This window comes from Panthera onca, chromosome B3 (genome assembly GCF_046562875.1).
Source record: "Panthera onca isolate mPanOnc1 chromosome B3, mPanOnc1 haplotype 2, whole genome shotgun sequence".
In the NCBI taxonomy this organism is placed as follows: domain Eukaryota; kingdom Metazoa; phylum Chordata; class Mammalia; order Carnivora; family Felidae; genus Panthera; species Panthera onca.
The window spans coordinates 118,473,989-118,491,375 of record NC_138344.1 but is presented as its reverse complement, the minus strand read 5'-3'; the positions used below and the strand labels follow the sequence as shown (position 1 = coordinate 118,491,375).

The 17,387-nt window shown below is 38.3% G+C and overlaps 1 protein-coding gene and 1 long non-coding RNA gene across 6 annotated transcripts in view; one reads left to right on the top strand and one right to left on the bottom strand.

Moving 5' to 3' along the window:
- The window catches only part of BBOF1 (basal body orientation factor 1), a 53,680-nt gene that overhangs the window by 19,267 nt on the left and 17,026 nt on the right, over positions 1–17,387 (bottom strand). For 4 of the 5 annotated variants that reach the window (XM_060620246.3, XM_060620248.3, XM_060620247.3 and 1 more), the window contains exons 5-11: positions 12,595–12,675; positions 9,971–10,041; positions 9,065–9,209; positions 7,201–7,694; positions 4,390–4,491; positions 387–461; positions 102–216 (exon numbers count right to left, since the gene is read on the bottom strand). In XM_060620246.3, the coding sequence (XP_060476229.2) occupies positions 102–216; positions 387–461; positions 4,390–4,491; positions 7,201–7,694; positions 9,065–9,209; positions 9,971–10,041; positions 12,595–12,675 (1,083 nt within the window). The remainder of the gene's footprint in view (positions 1–101; positions 217–386; positions 462–4,389; positions 4,492–7,200; positions 7,695–9,064; positions 9,210–9,970; positions 10,042–12,594; positions 12,676–17,387) is intronic. The other variant, XM_060620249.3, reaches the window with a different exon arrangement.
- Positions 6,896–16,872, top strand: LOC132670078 (uncharacterized). The gene is made up of 3 exons (XR_009606412.2): positions 6,896–7,052; positions 8,109–8,190; positions 16,841–16,872. It is a non-coding gene; the product is annotated as an uncharacterized LOC132670078 (long non-coding RNA).

The window sequence follows — 17,387 nt, the reverse complement described above, 5'->3', positions numbered from 1 at the left end:
CTGATCACTGAGAGCTCTTGGCTAGTAGAGAAAAGCACTATGACTTAGCAAGAAGTTCCATGGGGGAAAGGAAGCGTTTAGTTAGATTATAGACTCCTTACTATGTCAGACTCTTGTGATTCTTTCTGAATATTGGGTATCATCAGTTCACCAGAAGAGTCTGAGATTGGTACTTGCTGGGTGATGAAGGTTTGATCTTGAAGCTTACTGTCATCCCTGCAATGACGACAAAATGACAGACCTGTCAACAACCACATATTCATGGAACTTGGTTCAGAACAATAGACTTGTCCTACAACTCCCACTCAGTTCTGGCACATATAAAATGTCCACCACAGCCACTGTGATCAGGCTTACGTTCATTACCTTGTCAAGACAGCTCTTACCCAAATTCCTTTGTTTCTCCATCATCAGCAACAACATAGTCTGGAACTGAAGGCCTAGAGCTCTGGCTATATTTTCTGTGGTAGATAAAAGTTAACAATGAGGCAGTGTCTCCTCTTGTCCCATATTTCAACTGTGCTTTTTTTTTTTTTAAGTGTATTTATTTGAGAGAGAGCATGCGCACATGTGCATGAAAAGAGGAGGGGCAGGGAGAGAGAATCCCAAGCAGGCTTCACGCTAAGAGTGCAAAGCCCGATTCGGGGTTTCATCCTACCAACTGTGAGATCATGACCTGAGTCAATACCAAGATCAAGAGTCAGATGCTTAACTGATAATCATGATGATGATATTCCTCCAATAGCTATTAATGGTGATGCTTAAGACGGAACCAGAGTACTGACCAAAAACATGGCCAGAGAAATTCCCTTCCCACAAAAAGAACCTCAGAGCATAGAAAAATTACCCAATGGTGATGGACCCAGTATGAAAATTTCTCCTCATACTTTGGAAAGTTTGGTTTAAGAACAGGAAGTAATCATATCACTGATTGAATATTCTAATAGAAAGTGAGCTGAACAGGATTATAAAAAGTACAGTGCGGGGGGGGGGGTGCCTATCTGGCTCAATTGGTAGAGCATGTGACTCTTGATCTCGGGGTTGTGGGTTTGAGCTCCACATTAGGTGTAGAGATTACATAAAAATAAAATCTTAAAAAAAAAAAAACATAGTAGGTTGATTTGCCAGCAGGTAAGGACACATGCTCCACTTCTAAAACTTGTCCTCAAGTTGGTACATATGAAGCAGAATAAACCCATTCAAAATATGACTGTATTAAATAGTCTAATAATTATGCATGAGAAAAATATACTTTGGGGGTTCCTAGGTGGTTCAGTTGGTTAAGCATCTGACTCTTGGTATCAGGTCGTGATCCTGTCATGAGGCTGAGCCCCACATCGGGCTCCATGCTAAATGTGGAGCCTGCTTGGGATTCTCTCCCTCCCTCCTCTCTGCCCCTCCCCTGCATTCATGTGCTTGCACATGCGCTGTCTCTCTCACTCTCAAAATAAATAAACATTTAATTTTTAAAAATGTACTTTGGATACTACTAGTACCTGAGTTACAGCCAGTGTGGTTGCTAGTGCACTAAAGAGTGCAGTTTATTGGTTATACTCCTTGACTTAGTTCAATCACAAAAATAGCATACTATTAGATTCACAATCATACAATCAATTGAACTCTTAATGAACTTCCTAACTGCTCTGCTTGCCCTGGTAGACCATTTATCATCTAATCTCTCCCCAGTCTGGTTTGAGCTTTCTCATTTAATCTCATCTTCACCACACATTTCACTATTCGATTCCCATCTTCTTTTCCCTTCAACCAGCTCTGATATGAGATTCCAACAGGCTTAGACATCATTCCATTGCAGCTAGATTTAACTTCATTGCTTTGGTGCGAAGATTTCACTCACATTTCTTTGTTTCTGCAGTATTGAAAACAACATAGTATGGAACTTGAGACCTAGAACTCTGGTTGTTTCTTGGAGTACGGAAAAGTCAACTCACAATGAGACAGACATTCTGTAGCTATAGTCTGGATTCTACCTCCCCCTCTAAATAAAAATAAATAAATAAAATAAAATAAAATAAAATAAGACTCTTTGGAAGGCTCCCAGAGACAAAAGACCATTTCAAAGTCTTCCATCTTCCACTTAGCCTAAAATTCTTTAAACTCTTCTCTTTTGGCTGTCCTCTTCCTTGTTCTCCTGTTCACTGCTGTGGTTATTTCTAGTCTCAGCCCTTTACCCTTCTACCTTCATACAACCTCCTACACTCAACTACCAATTTTCACTAAATATGCTTAAATCTCCTTCCCTAAACACCTGTACTCAAATCAAGGAGTATTTTTCGTTTCAATATACTGCCATCATCTCCAGTTCAACATCGAAAACATTCCTTGCTATTTCTTCTGCCCAGAATGTTTTTTCCTCCACCCTCTCTTCCTATATACCTTTCAGAGGTCAGCTCAAGCTTTTATTTCTTCATAAACTTTCCTGACCTCCTCAGTTGGGTCATATTCCCTTAATCTAGCCTCTCTTACCACTGTACGCCACTTCTTTGAGCTAATCTCATAGTTGTCCTTTAATATTTGTGTGATGATTTGAATAATGTTTTCTTCCCACATAGACGATGAACTCCCTGAGATTAGGAATGATGTCTTTATTTGCTCAACACTATATCCTCAATAAATAGTAGGCGCTCAGTATGTATATGCTACATGAATTAATGGATGGATTAAATACAATTTAAACATTGCCTTCACATTGGCTTTCCAGGTTTTTCACTTGCCTTTCATACCACCAGTTGTGCACTTCTAAGCTAAACACCTTAAACATTTACACTTTGTTTTCTTGATTTCTTTTGCCTTTTATCACTAAGTCCTCTCTCTCCTTCCTAAGTGCCTCAGTTTCTCCCCTTTTCCACTCCCGCCCACACCCTCCACTGCCGCACGTCCAGAGTAACACGGCAGCTTCTGCTGGTTCCCCACTCTACTTTTGTCCTGCAGTCCATCCTATGTATATGTGTCACTGCATTAGGTTAAGGTCAGCTCTGGGAACAGTGGCTTATGAACCCTTTCAGTGAGACAGTATGAGAGTAGGGCTTATCGCTCTTGTATTCCTTCAAGGCAGAAAAGGAAAGTATGTTATACTACTTTAGAATAACAGTTGCACACGTTAAGGTTTTTCAGCATGGTTTTTAAGGCTCATCATAATTTAATCTATAGATCCAACCTTGTTTCTTCTTTTTTAATTTGTTTTTTAATGTTTATTTTTATTTGAGAGACAGACAGACAGCACGAGCGGGGGAGGGGCAGAGAGAGAGGAAGACACAGAATCCGAAGCAGGCTCCAGGCTCTGAGCTGTCAGCACAGAGCCCGATGTGGGGCTCAAACCCATGAACTGTGAGATCATGACCTGAGCCAAAGTCAGATGTTTAACTGACTGAACCACCCAGGCGCCCCAACGTTATTTCTAATTACTAATTACTCTCATTGCCACCAGTTTTCCTCAAGCCATGAAGTTTTCCTCAATGTTCCTCAAACACCCCACCTCTATTCCTACCTCTGGGCTTCTGCATAGGCTGTCTACAAAGCCCCTTGCCTGATGTACCCTTCCCACTCTGTCTACTATTCCACTCTCCTACAAGGCACCCGGCAGCATCACACTCTTTCAGTCTTCTTCCCTGAAGTCTTCCCTAACTGCTGTAGGACACTGACATGTTGTCTGAACTCCAGTGATACTTTATTGTGCCACCTGATTTTTTTCTTTGCTATGTTTGGTTTTGTTTGGGCAACTAGATTAGAAACTGTAATCAAAGGCAATGTCTCTTAATTCCTGCAAATGTTCACAGTACCTAACACAGTACCAAGCATGTAACAAGCAGTTAATAAGAGGTTGATTTATTTTAGCCACTTTATAGTTCAGTACCAGTGTTGTAGTCATTGATAAAGCATAGTGGAGAAAGAGAGTGAAACGAATCATTAAAAAGAATGATTTGGAGTATCTGTGAATTTCTGTTTTCCTCTCTAGGTCTTTATCTTGGTATTAGAGAGTCTCTAAATCAATAATCAGCTTAAAAATCACTTATTTGTTTTTGCAAACCAATAAAATCTTTTTTTACCAATAAAATCTTAATAATTATTTTGCTTCTCTTCAGTGACCACTCATTCAGCTGAACAATGCTGTACCTTCCTAGCAAGCATTACCTTAAACATCTAAGATCAGTCTCTTTTCTCCCCCCTTTAATTAATCTTTCATTTTTGTGCTCATTCATTCATCTCCCATCATTCATCTCTGGGAGTGACAGGTGCTAAGCAGCATGACCCTTTTCCATTTTCTGATCCTTTCCCATTCCTTTAATTCTAAGTGAGAATAAGTTCATTCTTCCTATATGGTTTCTAGGTTTGTTAACACCTTGGTATTTCACTACAGAAATAGGGAGTTACCTGGAAACAAAACCATTCATTTTTGCAAAGAGCAATCGCAAGACTTTCTCCTTTTGCTCCCAGGTCAAATCTTCAATATCCACATTTCCTTGAATATCCGTCCTGAAGAATTTCAAAGGCAAAATGGCCAAAGTAAGCATCTCTCCTTTTTAAAATTTAAAATATGTAAATATGAGAAAAGAAAATTTCCAAACCATAACTATTATGAGGTTTCCAAATATAATGACTACAAAGCAAACTGTGTCCATTACAAAATCACGAAGTTGAAGAGGATATCAATATGCTAGCCATTCTGAAATGCTATGTAGTCTTTAAGATAAAAATAAGAAAAACTATAACACAAAAAAATGTGTGCTCAAACATTAAGCAAAAGGGCAAAAAGTTGTAATATAACATTATGCATCCAGATACAAAAAGAAAAGGAACAATACAACAAAAACTAGTTGTTTACAAGGTGAGATTATTGATAAATTCCTTTTAACATTTCTTTTTGTATAAGATATTTTGCTATGAAAACAGAGTGACAAGAGGTACGTTTAGAAAATAACACGTAACTTATCTAGTCTATTTACCTACTTCCAAATAAGGCTGCAGCTAAGCTTTCCAGGCAGGTCTTTGGCTATACTATAACTTTCCCAGAAGATTTGTAGTCTATTTACTATTTATGAAAGCTGGCTGACACTGTAGAGAGTACTGTATTTCACAATGTAAGAAATGTTTTTGCATATACATCAGTTGGGTTAGTTTTCTTTAAAAGTTTAGGTTTTGCCTTATGATCACCATACACTTAAATTGTCCTTCCCCAATCTGCCTCTTAAGCAGATGATGTAATATTTTAATCACCATTTCTGCCCTGCTGGTACAGGCAATAGAACACTGAGGTTAAGGTGAGAAGTTGTTCAGTAGCAAAAATGTCACACAGCGCAGAAGAGGAAGAGTCCAGCTTCTGCAATAACAATGTGGAGAATCATTTTATATACCTCTCTCTGAAATACCACTTTGCAGACAAAAAAATGTAAAATAGACTGGCATATGTATGCTAGGGACTCAACTTGCTTGACGTATTAAATTAAAAAAAGGACATGGGGCGCCTGGGTGGCTCAGTCAGTTAAGCGTCCGACTTCAGCTCAGGTCACGATCTCGCAGTCCGTGAGTTCGAGCCCTGCGTCAGGCTCTGGGCTGATGGCTCAGAGCCTGGAGCCTGCTTCCGATTCTGTGCCTCCTCTCTCTCTGCCCCTCCCCCGTTCATGCTCTGTCTCTCTCTGTCCCAAAAATAAATAAACGTTAAAAAAAAAAATTAAATTTAAAAAGAGGACAGGGCACCGGGGTGGTTCAGTTGGTTGAGCATCCAGCTCTTGATTTCAGTTCAGGTCATGATCCCAGGGTCGTGTGATCAAGCCCCACATCAGGCTCTGTGCTAAGCGTGGAGCTTGCTTAAGATTCTCTCTCTCTCTCTCTCTCTCTCTCTCTCTCTCTCTCTCTCCCTCTCCCCCACTCGCATGCTCTCCCTCTCTAATAAATTTTTTTTTAATTTTTTTTCTTAATGTTTTTATTTATTTTTGAGACAGAGAGAGACAGAGCATGAGCAGGGGAGGGGCAGAGAGAGAGGGAGACACAGAATACGAAGCAGGCTCCAGGCTCTGAGCCATCAGCACAGAGCCCGATGCGGGGCTCGAACTCACAGACTGTGAGATCATGACCTGAGCTGAAGTCGGACGCTCAACCGACTGAGCCACCCAGGCGCCCCTCAAATAAAATTTTTTTAAAAAGAGGAAATTACAGAGAAATTATTGGTAATACAAGTAATAGACTTCTAAATATGGCAAAAAGGTTTTAAAAAATTATGGTATGGACATTTTGAAGAAAACAGTCTTATCTTTCAGAAGCCACTGACCATGTCCAACCTTCCCAACAGATACATAGTTTAAAAGAACCTACTAATTAATCCATTAAAAAATAAATCAGAAAACACATTTGGAAGCACTGTTAATAAGGTGTTCAGTACATAGTAGTAGGGAGTCCTTTTAAGTTTCTCAAGCTAAGGCCTTTGAAGAACCTAATTGCACTGGGAGATAAAACTTTTTTTTTCAGAATAATCTTTAAAATGCACTCTAATTTATGGTTCATAGGAGTTAAGAGTGCACTGACAGAAACACTAACAGGAAACAGTCATTGTATAAAGTCTACAACTGTCTCAAGCATCCTGCTACCTTTATTATGGTGGCAGTAGATCTGTAGCATGTATTTTGGAAACTTGCAAGGACTTTTGGTTAGTACAATGATGGGGTCCCACTCCTGGATGTCCTCCAACCCATAGAACAGTTCTGTGCAACAAAGAATTATTACAAAGATCTGTTATATTGATTTCTTAAATTATATGTTTAGTTAGATATTATCTATGAATTTCATCTCAGTAAAAGGAACGTTACAAAATATTTGTGAAAGTAAGCTTATCAAAAATGTTTAACCTTAATCTGGTCACACCTTTATAATGAATTTACAAAAAAGAAAATAAAGGAACATGTTCAAAGATACTACAATGACATTCTATGGAACAAATGATCTAGTCTCTTTAATAAGTCTCTGTCTTGAAAAAAGGAAATCTACTAAGAATACCTACTAAGCCCCACACACAGTGCTAAGCACAGGGGTTATAAAGACAGGTAAGACAGTTCCTATCTTCGAGTAACTTAGTGAGTAATCTATTCAATACTTAGATATTATGTAACTGAACTCCTCAGAGTGCTTATTTCTCTAAAGGGCACAAAAATAGCTGCACAAAGGATAAAATATTAAAGCCATGATTAGTACCATTTCTCAGCCTCCATAAGATCTTGAGTTACGCTATTGGTGCTGTGCTCTTTGCCATCGAACGTTCGGATCCGGGGATATTCTGTTCTTCCTGCACATGCCTCTCTCATTTTAAAATTGAAAGCAGCTTGTGCTACCTTTTTGTAATGCTTCCTGCCCAGTAGGATCTGTTGCTTCACTTGGTGCAGAGCATCTAAAAAGAACCTTTCCACTTCTGTTCTCTCATCCAGTATGTTCTTGGCCAGCCTCTTCACTCGATTCATTTCCCTGTCCTTCATCTGGAGAAGATGTTGCAGCTTGTCAATTTCAACCTGACCTGCTTGGTTCTCTATCATTGCCTGTCGCTGCATTTTTAGAACTTCAGCCTCAAACTCTCTGGTCATACAACTCAGGGCAGTCTCCAAGCTTACCACCTTTTTCTGAAGAGTTTGGATTTGTAATCTCTGCTGGGTAAACTGCATTATCTTTTCCTTAACCAACAGATCATTGATTTCCTAAAAACAAAGATGAGAGAGTTGATTTTCTTTAATCAATTTCAAAACTTAAAAGTTCCTCACTAATTTCCATTACATCATTAGCTTAAATTTGATACCAGGTTGAGATGATGATTTTGGTATTCTGTGTACCGAGAGAAAAAACATCCCAGGGTTCTTCTCTGGACTTGTGAAGGCCACTAATTTTGCTGATTAAGAAACTTTCCTTTCTCTAAAATTCCAATAGTTTAAATATTTTATATTATTGAAATGGGTAATTTCAAAATCAATAAGATTATACAGTAAAACATTAACAACTGTATACTGGAAAATGTTTCCTAGCCTAGCCTATAGGCTAGTGGCCTATCCCTTTTCCATTGTCCCTTTCCTCCTTAGTAATAAAACTCCATTTTTTTTTTTTTTTTTTTTTTTCAGGAAGGCAGGAAGCCCAATTGAAAATTCCCAGTCTCCCTTGCAGTTCAGCAAAGCTATATAACTAAGTTCTGGTCAATGAAATGTAAGTAGAAGTGTTTGCAGGACTTCCAGGAAGACTTCTAAAGGGGAGGGGGGGGCATAATTTTTCCTCCCTGTCCTTCTTCCTTCCTGCTTTCTGGGTAATGGTTAGAGATCTAGCAGCTGCTTTGGGCCATGAAGTAACTTTGGGGATGTAAGCCATACGTTGCCCAGCAGAGTTAAGGAAACTGAGTCTCTGTTGACTTTGTGGCACTACCCTTCCAGCTCTGGATTGCTAACCTCCAGACTTCATTTAGAGGAGAGAATAAACCCTTACATGGTAAAGCCACTGTTGTCGGGGCTGTTACAGCTGAACCTATTCGGAACCAGTAATTCAGAGACCAACTCTAAGCAAAGTAAAATGAGTATTCTAAGGTAGTAGAGGATAGGGTTTACATTTATGTTTCTGATATATTCTTTATAAAGCCAAGTCAAATACTTCTTTTTTTATGTTTATTTATTTATTTATTTATTTATTTATTTTTGAGAGAGATAGAGAGAGAGCACATGCTCAGGGAGGGGCAGAGAGAGAGAGAGAGGGAAGCAGAGAATCCCAAGCAGGCTCCGTGCTATCAGCACAGAGCCTGATGTGGGGCTTGAACCCACGAACTGTGAGATCATGACCTGAGCAGAAATCAGGAGTTGGACTCTTTAACTGACTGAGCCACTGAGGCATCCCAAGTCAAATACTTCTTATGCCATTCTCATAATTAATCCTTTCAAATAAGAAAGGTACATCATCCAGACAGAATAAAAATGGTCCCAAAGTCCTCATGTATCATTATTATACTCAATTCTTCATATTTACCAACCCAATCCTTAAATAAACAAACGAGCAAACAAACAAAAAACCCAGCAAGTCCAAATGGAGTGGGAACCTTCTGATGTAAAAGGAAAGTTTGAGTATCTTGCAACTTCTGGGAGTTTTTTTGTAGAGTGTCAGCTTCCTTCAGGTGGTATGTGAGGGCTTTCTGGAGATAAACATTCTCTTTAAAAACGGCTCTTCCAGCATGGTTCAGTTGCCTGAAATAGATAGATATATGATCCCAAAACACAGGTGTTAAGTTTTAGATATTACCAAACTAGAACAATGACTGCCTTATCCCCCAACATTAAAAATAATGACCACGACGTATTTAGTTTATGGTAGGGACTCAAAAGAGGTGGGGTATGTGACTAAGTTTTCACCAATGGAAAGTGAAAAGTTACGTGTTACTTCCAGTCCAAGGCAGTTAGGAGCAGATGGGTTTCCATGCTCTCTCCTGTCCATATGACTGGATGGAAGAAGTCCAAGATAGAAACAGCCCCAGTTCCCGAATCACCACTCAAGTAGAGCTATCAGACTTATACTGGATTGTTAAGCGAGCAAGAACTAAACCATTGAGACTTCGGAATTTATTAACACAATTAAATGTTACTTTCACTAACATACCTCATGACAACTCTATACAGTTGCTATGATTAACCCCGTTTTTAGACGAAGAAATTTAATTTCAAAAAGGTTAGGAAATTTTCCAACAGTCAGTCATGTCGGTATACATGTTGAGAACCAAAGTCTAACTTCAAAGCCAGGGTTATTTCCTCCACACCACCTTGCTGCAGAAAGGGTGGGTGAAAAAGGGGTGGGGACACAAAGAGAAAGAAATAACGAGGGAAAGTAAACAAGAAAATTTGAAGAAAGCAAACCAAGAGAGAAGGGAGAAGACAATATGATGAGAACAAAACAGACCAGCAAAGAGATAAGAGAAGCTATGAAAAAGAAAAAGGAAGCAGCAGTCTCTTACGCGATAGCTTTATGGTGAGCTCTGTCTGCCAGCATTATTATCTTCTTTTCAGCCTCTTGTTCTAGTCGATGCTAAAAAAGAAAACAGACTTTTTTTTTTAAAGTTTATTTATTTATTTTGGGGGTGGTGGCGGCAAGAGAGAGAAAGGACAGGCCTTCAGCTGTCAGGGCAGAGCCCAACAAGGGGCTGAATCTCACTAACTGTGAGATCATGACCTAAGCCGAAATCAAGAGTCAGATGCTTAACGAACTGAGCCACCCAGGTGCCTGTAGGCTGTTTTAATAGAGTTATATTTCTAACAAATTTACACACCAAAAAGTGAAGTATTTATTTTATAATGTCAAACAAAATACTCCTGTCCACATGACCTAGTGTGAAGAACTCCAAGTACTGGTGGAACAGCTAGCAAAGAGGATAGTGTGAACACAGGAACCTCAGGGTACCATCTGATCTCCCCATTAAAGAAGCAATATGACACATAAATAGAAAAAAAAAGTCCACATCAATATTGGAAAGTGGAGCTTGGATAAATTTCTGCTAAATACAATGTGGTTAGAGTCATTTATTTATCCAACAAATCCCTATTGAGCATTAGTATTGTATCAGATTTTTCAGATGCTGGAGATTCTGTGGTGAAAAAAACAGATAAGGTCCCTGTTCTGACAGACCTTGTATTCTAGGTGAGATCCAAACAACGATAATAATTAAAGTGCACTGAGCTTTTACCACGTGCCAGGCATGGTTCTAAGAGCTCTATGTGTATTACTTACCTATCACAAGAACCCTAAAAATTAGACACTATTATTATCACCAAAAACAAGGACTGAGGAAACAGGGAAAGAGAGGTTAGTGACTTGCCCAAAGTCAGATAGCTAGTAAGTGGCAGAGCAGAGATTCATACGCAGGCAATGTGATGCTTGTTTGCTCCCTAACAAGCAAACAAATGAGAGAATTAAACTGTGATGAATGCTGTGAATGTAATAAATGGAGTAATGAGATAGATAGTAACTGGGGGAGATTATGTTAGATTGGGGTTTAAGGAATCCATTTCTGAGGAAATGACATTTGAGCTCCTAAGAATGAGAAGAGCCAGAGCTGGAGGAAGAACATTCCAGAAAGGAACACCAAGTACAAAAATATGTCATTGGGAAAGGGCTTGGTGGTTCAAGGAACAGAAAGGATTAAATAGGGAAACAAAACACCTATAACCTGAGGGATGTGCTTTATATGACCAGGTGGAGCATACTATAGTAAGAGACGAATAAACAGGGCTTACTGGAAAGCCCTCTGCCACAAACCAGCAGCACTGGGGTTCAAACCAGCACAGGAGTTCGTACCTAACCATGAAGTTTACACCGAACATACTGAGACAGCTACTGCTGTGGCTGGCCATCCCAACACTCATTCCCATCCTCCCTTTCCGGCTTTCACTAGTGTCTGGAAAAAAACACACTCACTTTCCCAGCATCCAATATAACATGGCTCTGTCCAATGAGATAGATGTAAGACAAAATCTGCTAAGAGCTTCTGGGAAAGCTTTTATGGTTTCCAAATAAAAAAGGACAGATACAGCTGGAGCCTCCCTTCTTCTTGCCTTAAACACAGACAAATCTTAGAGCTGCATTAACCATCTTGCAACTATGAGGGAAAGGCCAGCAGCCACCTACTTCCAGACATAAAAATCCTATTTATATAGGCACTGTCAGACATGTATGCTGCAGTCTGACAAAGCACTCCTAACCTTTGTGGAACTGCTGCACTTAGCAGAGAAGAGAACAAGCTTAGGGGGTGGGATAGAGGGAAAAAGGCAATTGAGAGCAGCCCATTCCTGAGGACTTCCACTCCTAACAGTGCCAGAAAGTGCCTGAGAAGGAAAGCACCAAGATGCTGCTCCTGCCCCATTCCTAGGTTATTTAATACAGAAACGGGAAATCTAGAGCCACTTTTTACGGCAAATTTTTTATCTAAAGCTGATATGAGTACTTATTTGCCCCACCCTCAACTTCCTACATCCCTACCAGTTTCTGAAAGAAATCTGTTCAATTCTTCCCTAAGAATGAACAGTTAAAGGAAAGTTTAGAAGACTTAAAGAAAAACCATGGGTCCTCTGAAAAGCTCACAGAGAAGTGTTCCAATGCACTTCCCACAATTTGGAGAATTAATGTCAGAGGCACAGAGAAATGTGGAAGTTTGTGATATGCTAAGGAACATTTTTGAGCCCCCTTTTTATTAACACCCTTAGTTTAGCTTGGCTTGACTAAGGAAACACCTTCACGTGTACCAGAGTGACCTTTCCCATCTCATCCCCCTACATAATGTGCTACATGCAGCTTTCCGTCCACTAGGGGAACACCAAGCTGAAGGGACTGTGTCCTGAAGCTTCGAATAACAATCCCTCTTTAGGATTTCAAGAATCTCTAACTGACTAGACACTGAGATATCTAGAACAGGTTTCATTTTCCCTATTTTTTTATCTGCTGTGATTTGATAAACAATCCTCTAATAAGATACCAAAAGAAAGGTTGACATGTCTCAGAGTGCATATAGATACTTATAATGTTTTAGTAAACAAAATATTTCTTCTTTTTAAAAACAAAATATTTCTTAACACTAAAGTGTTGTACCTTTTCTTCAAAAAACTTGCCCTCCAATCTTCTAAGAGTCTCCTGATGTTTCCGCTCCGTGTTCCTTAAATTCTCCTTAAGCTATAATTACAATAACAAAAGAAAAAAAAAGATCAATAGGAAATGGGGGTGACTGAGGCACATTTCTGGAAAATTCTCAATAAAAAAACATTTTCTGTGATACATTATTTCTTAATCCTGAACACACAGGAAAATTCCATGTCCCTACCCGTGAGTACCATATTTCCCACCAATCATCTATAGACTTACAAGATCAGTATTGAGTTTCTAAAAAGTTATTCATGAACAACAGTTCCCAGAACAGACAAGTTGTTCTCATAATCATATTTGCCAAATATCTTCATTTAAACATGTAGACTCATAGAATCATAATATTTTAGAATTGGGGCACCTGGCTGGCTCAGTTGGAGGAGTGTGTGACTCTTGATCTCAGGAGTTCAGGTCCCACGTTGGGTGTAGAGATTACACTTTAAAAACATAATATTTTAGAATTGAAAGGGACCTTAAAAGTCACACCAGACAATCTCCCACTTAATATAGGATTCTTTCTATGAGAAAAATATCTAGAGACAGAAGTATCACGAATTCAAATGTCATTAATTCATTAGACTAACCTTTCATAGTTCCCATTTTTAGAAAATTCTCCCTAGTATTAATCTAAAATACATCTCCCTATGATTCTCATAGATGGATCCTTCTGTCCTAAAAACATGTATACATGGAATAAAAAGGACATAAAACTCTTCTAGGCAAAGAAAAGTAAGCTAATTTAAAGCTATATTGTAGTCTACATTTACTGGCAATCAGTCAGGCTGAAATAAGCATACTCCATCTAATCCATAAAAAAGGCAGTAGAGTGTCCCATGAGACAACTGTTTGACTCTGGGCAAATCACTTCTCTAAGTCTCAGGTTTCCAGGAACAAGAAGAGAATAATAATAGTAACTAGCTCATAGGGTGTGGCCAGGATTAAATAACAAACAATACATGTAAAGTACCTAGCTAGAATAGTAACCATTTAATATACCAGCTAGTTATTATTATATCTACTACTGTCCTCCCTTATACTTAATAATTATCCTGTGATCTCTGTCCAAAGTGTATTAAATCTCCATTTTATATGATCTCATTCAGATATTCTTTCTCTCTGTATTTTTCATACCATTTTTTAAAAAATGGCTTCTGATATCATTAAAGACTGAAAATTAATGTCAGTGTACAAGTTTATGGAAATGTCTATCATCTTAGTGTGTGGGAAGATTGACCTTTCAAAATCCATAAATTAACAAATGTTTCTAAAGATAATTAGGTAATACCTACCAAAAACCGTTCTTTTTGGGGTGCCTGGGTGGCTCAGTTGGTTAGGCGACTGACCAGCTCAGGTCATGATCTCGTGATTCTTGAGTTTGAGCCCCGCATCAGGCTGACTGCTGTCAGCACAGAGCCCACTTTGGATCCACAGTCCCCCTCTCTCTCTGATCCTCCCCTGCTTTGCTCTCTCTCTCTCTCTTGCTCTTCTCTCAAAAAAATTTTTTTTAATCTTTTTTAAGTTTATTTATTTATTTTTTTTTTTTGAGAGAGAGAGAGAGAGAGAGCAAACACGAGCACATGAGCAGGGGAGGGAGAGAGAGAAGTGAGAGAGAGAATCCCAAGCAGGCTCTGCTCAGCACGAAGCCTGACCCAGGGCAGACACAGAGTCCACCTTGGTCCAAACTCAAGAATCAGATGTTTAACTGACTGAGCCACCCAGGTGGCCCCTATCAAAAACCTTTAAAAGTTTATGTTCTTTAACCTACAAATTCCACCTCAGAGAAGTTATCCTAAATACTAATTACAGATGTAGAAAAACATTTTGTTACCTAGGTGTTCATCAGTTTATAATAGTGGAAAATTAGAAAAAAGCTCAGATGTCTAACAATGAGGGACTAATTAATAAATCATGATACATATACCCATGATACATCTTACCTAATAAATTATGATACATATGCCTCGACTAGTCAAAAGATTTTATAGAAAAATATGTAATGGCATTGAGGGGTACCTGGGTGGCTCAGTCAGTTAAGTGTCTGACTCTTGGTTTCGGCTCAAGTGATGATCTCACGGCTTGTGGGACTGAGCCCCCCATCTGGCTCTGTGCTGACAGCATGGAGTCTCCTTGGGATTCTCTCTCCCTCTCTCTCTGTCTCTGTCTCTCTCTCAAAATAAATAAACTTTAAAAAACAGTACCTTTTTTAAAAAAAAGAAAAAAGGAAAATATGTAATGGCATTGAAAAATGTTCACAACAAAAGTGAAAAAGTCAGGGTAACAGTTTGTACATAATAACCTCATTTTTTAAAAAATAGCATATATATATATATATATATATATATATTTGAAAGATGGCTACTTATTTATTTATTTATTTGAGAGAGAGAGAGAAAGAGAAGAGGGGGAGCGTAGGGAGAGAAAGGCAGATGGGGGAGAAAGGCAGAAGGAGAAAGACAGAATCTTAAGTAGGCTCCATGCTCAGCATGGAGTCGGACACGGGGTTCGATCCTACAACCCCAGGATCATGACTTGAACTGAAATCAAGAGTCGGATGCTTAACAATCTGAGCCTCCCAGGCGCCCCCTAAAATGCCATGTATTTTTAAACGTCTCTACATAGAGGAAGAAAAAGAGAAAGAAAATAGACCAAAATATTTAATGGTTATCTCTAGGTAGTATAACTGTGAGGAGAGGGCTTTTAATTGTCTTCTTTTTTATCAGCTAAATTTGCTGCAATGGATATTATCGCTGTCAAAAGAAGATAGACTAAAACAAATTATTTTAAAATAACTGCAACCGGGGCGCCTGGGTGGCTCAGTCGGTTGGGCGGCCGACTTCAGCTCAGGTCATGATCTCGCTGTCCGTGAGTTCGAGCTCCGCGTCGGGCTCTGTGCTGACCGCGCAGAGCCTGGAGCCTGTTTCGGATTCTGTGTCTCCCTCTCTCTCTGACCCTCCCCCGTTCATGCTCTGTCTCTCTCTGTCTCAAAAATAAATAAACGTTAAAAAAAATAAAAATAAAAATAAAAAATAAATAAAATAACTGCAACCTACCAATGTATGCTCCTTCTGTTAATTACATAGATAGAAATCATTTTTTCTTTAAAATTTATGCTTTGAGTATTTTTTGATAATCTAAATTTAACTAGCCTCTTTTCATTTGTATAGTGAATTCCATATACACAGTATAATTAATTTTCTTCCTTTATCTATATACTCCCCTCATTTTAAGTTCACAGGCCTCTACACCTGCCCTAAATCTTCCATATTTTGGATTCCAGAGAACCACCTTATTTTTTCCCACAAACCAGTATCTTTTGCCTGAATTTTAAGTCTTCCTGGCCCACGTCCCTTTTGAAAAGTCCGAAATCTATTTCTCCATTAGGTGGCAATATTGTTCTTAAAAAAAAGAAATCATACCTCTAGAATACCCACTAGTTAATTCATTTTGATTCAGATTGTATACCTATACTTAAGATAGCTATTGTGAGAGTTCCTAAAAAGTTACCAATCTTAAATTGATTCAATCTTCAGTATTTTCATATTAAAAAATTTGATATTCCTTCTAGAAAATTTTAAGCTTTTTTTTTGGAAATTATTAATTGTAAAGTATTTTGAGTATATATTGCAATGATTTAATATACATATACATTATGAAAGGATTCCTCCCATCTAGTTAGTAGAAAACTTGATATTCCTTCAATTACATTTTTTAAGTTTATTTATTTTGAGAGAGAGAGCTCAAGCCGGAGGGGCAGAGAGAGAGACAGAGAGAGAGAGAGAGAGAGAGAGAGAGAGAGAGAGAATCCCAAGCAGTCTCCGCATGTCAGCACAGAGCATGATGTGGGGCTTGAATTCACAATCTGTGAGGTCATGACCTAGCCAAAACCAAGAGTCGAACACTTAACCGACTGTACCACCCAGGTGCCCCAATCTTCAATTACATTATTTTAATGAAAAGACCTACTCAGAATTTAACAAAGATTTATTGAGCATTACTGTGTTATCTTGTATTTGATGAATACAAATGAACAATGATGTTCATGCCTCAAAGAATTTGTAACTAGCAGGGGAGAAAAGACAAATAATGAATATGTCAAGGTAAATGAGCAAAGTGGTATAAAAGAGATAAAAAATGCTATGAAAACACACAAAGTATTACTTTTTTTTTTGCTAATAATCTTTTTTCTTTTTTCCAGCTTGATGAAATAAAATTGACATATAAAATGGTATAACATATAACATGGTATAAATAATAAATAAATAAATAAATAAATAATGAGCTAACACCTCCATATTGTCACATAATTACCATTTCTTTTTTGTAGTAAGAACATTTAAGATTTATTCTCTTAGCAACTTTCAAGTATATAATACAGGATTATTAGCTGTCATCACCATACTGTACATTAGAATCCCCAGAACTTTTCAATCTTATAACTGGAAGTTTGTATCCTTTGACCAATATCTCCTTATATCCTCCTCCCTCCCAGCTTGGGTAACCTCTACTCTGTTGCTCGGAGTTCAGCTCTTTTTTAGATTCCACATATAAGGGATATCATATAATGTTTATCTTTCTGATTTTTTTCATTTAACATAACACCCTCAAGTTTCATCCAAGCTGTCACAAATGGAAGAAAATTAATACTTTTTTTCATAGAAAATTATTACTTTGATTTATTTTTTAAAAATTTTAATGTTTATTTTTGAGAGAGAGAGAGAGAGAGAGAGAGGCAGAGAGAGAGG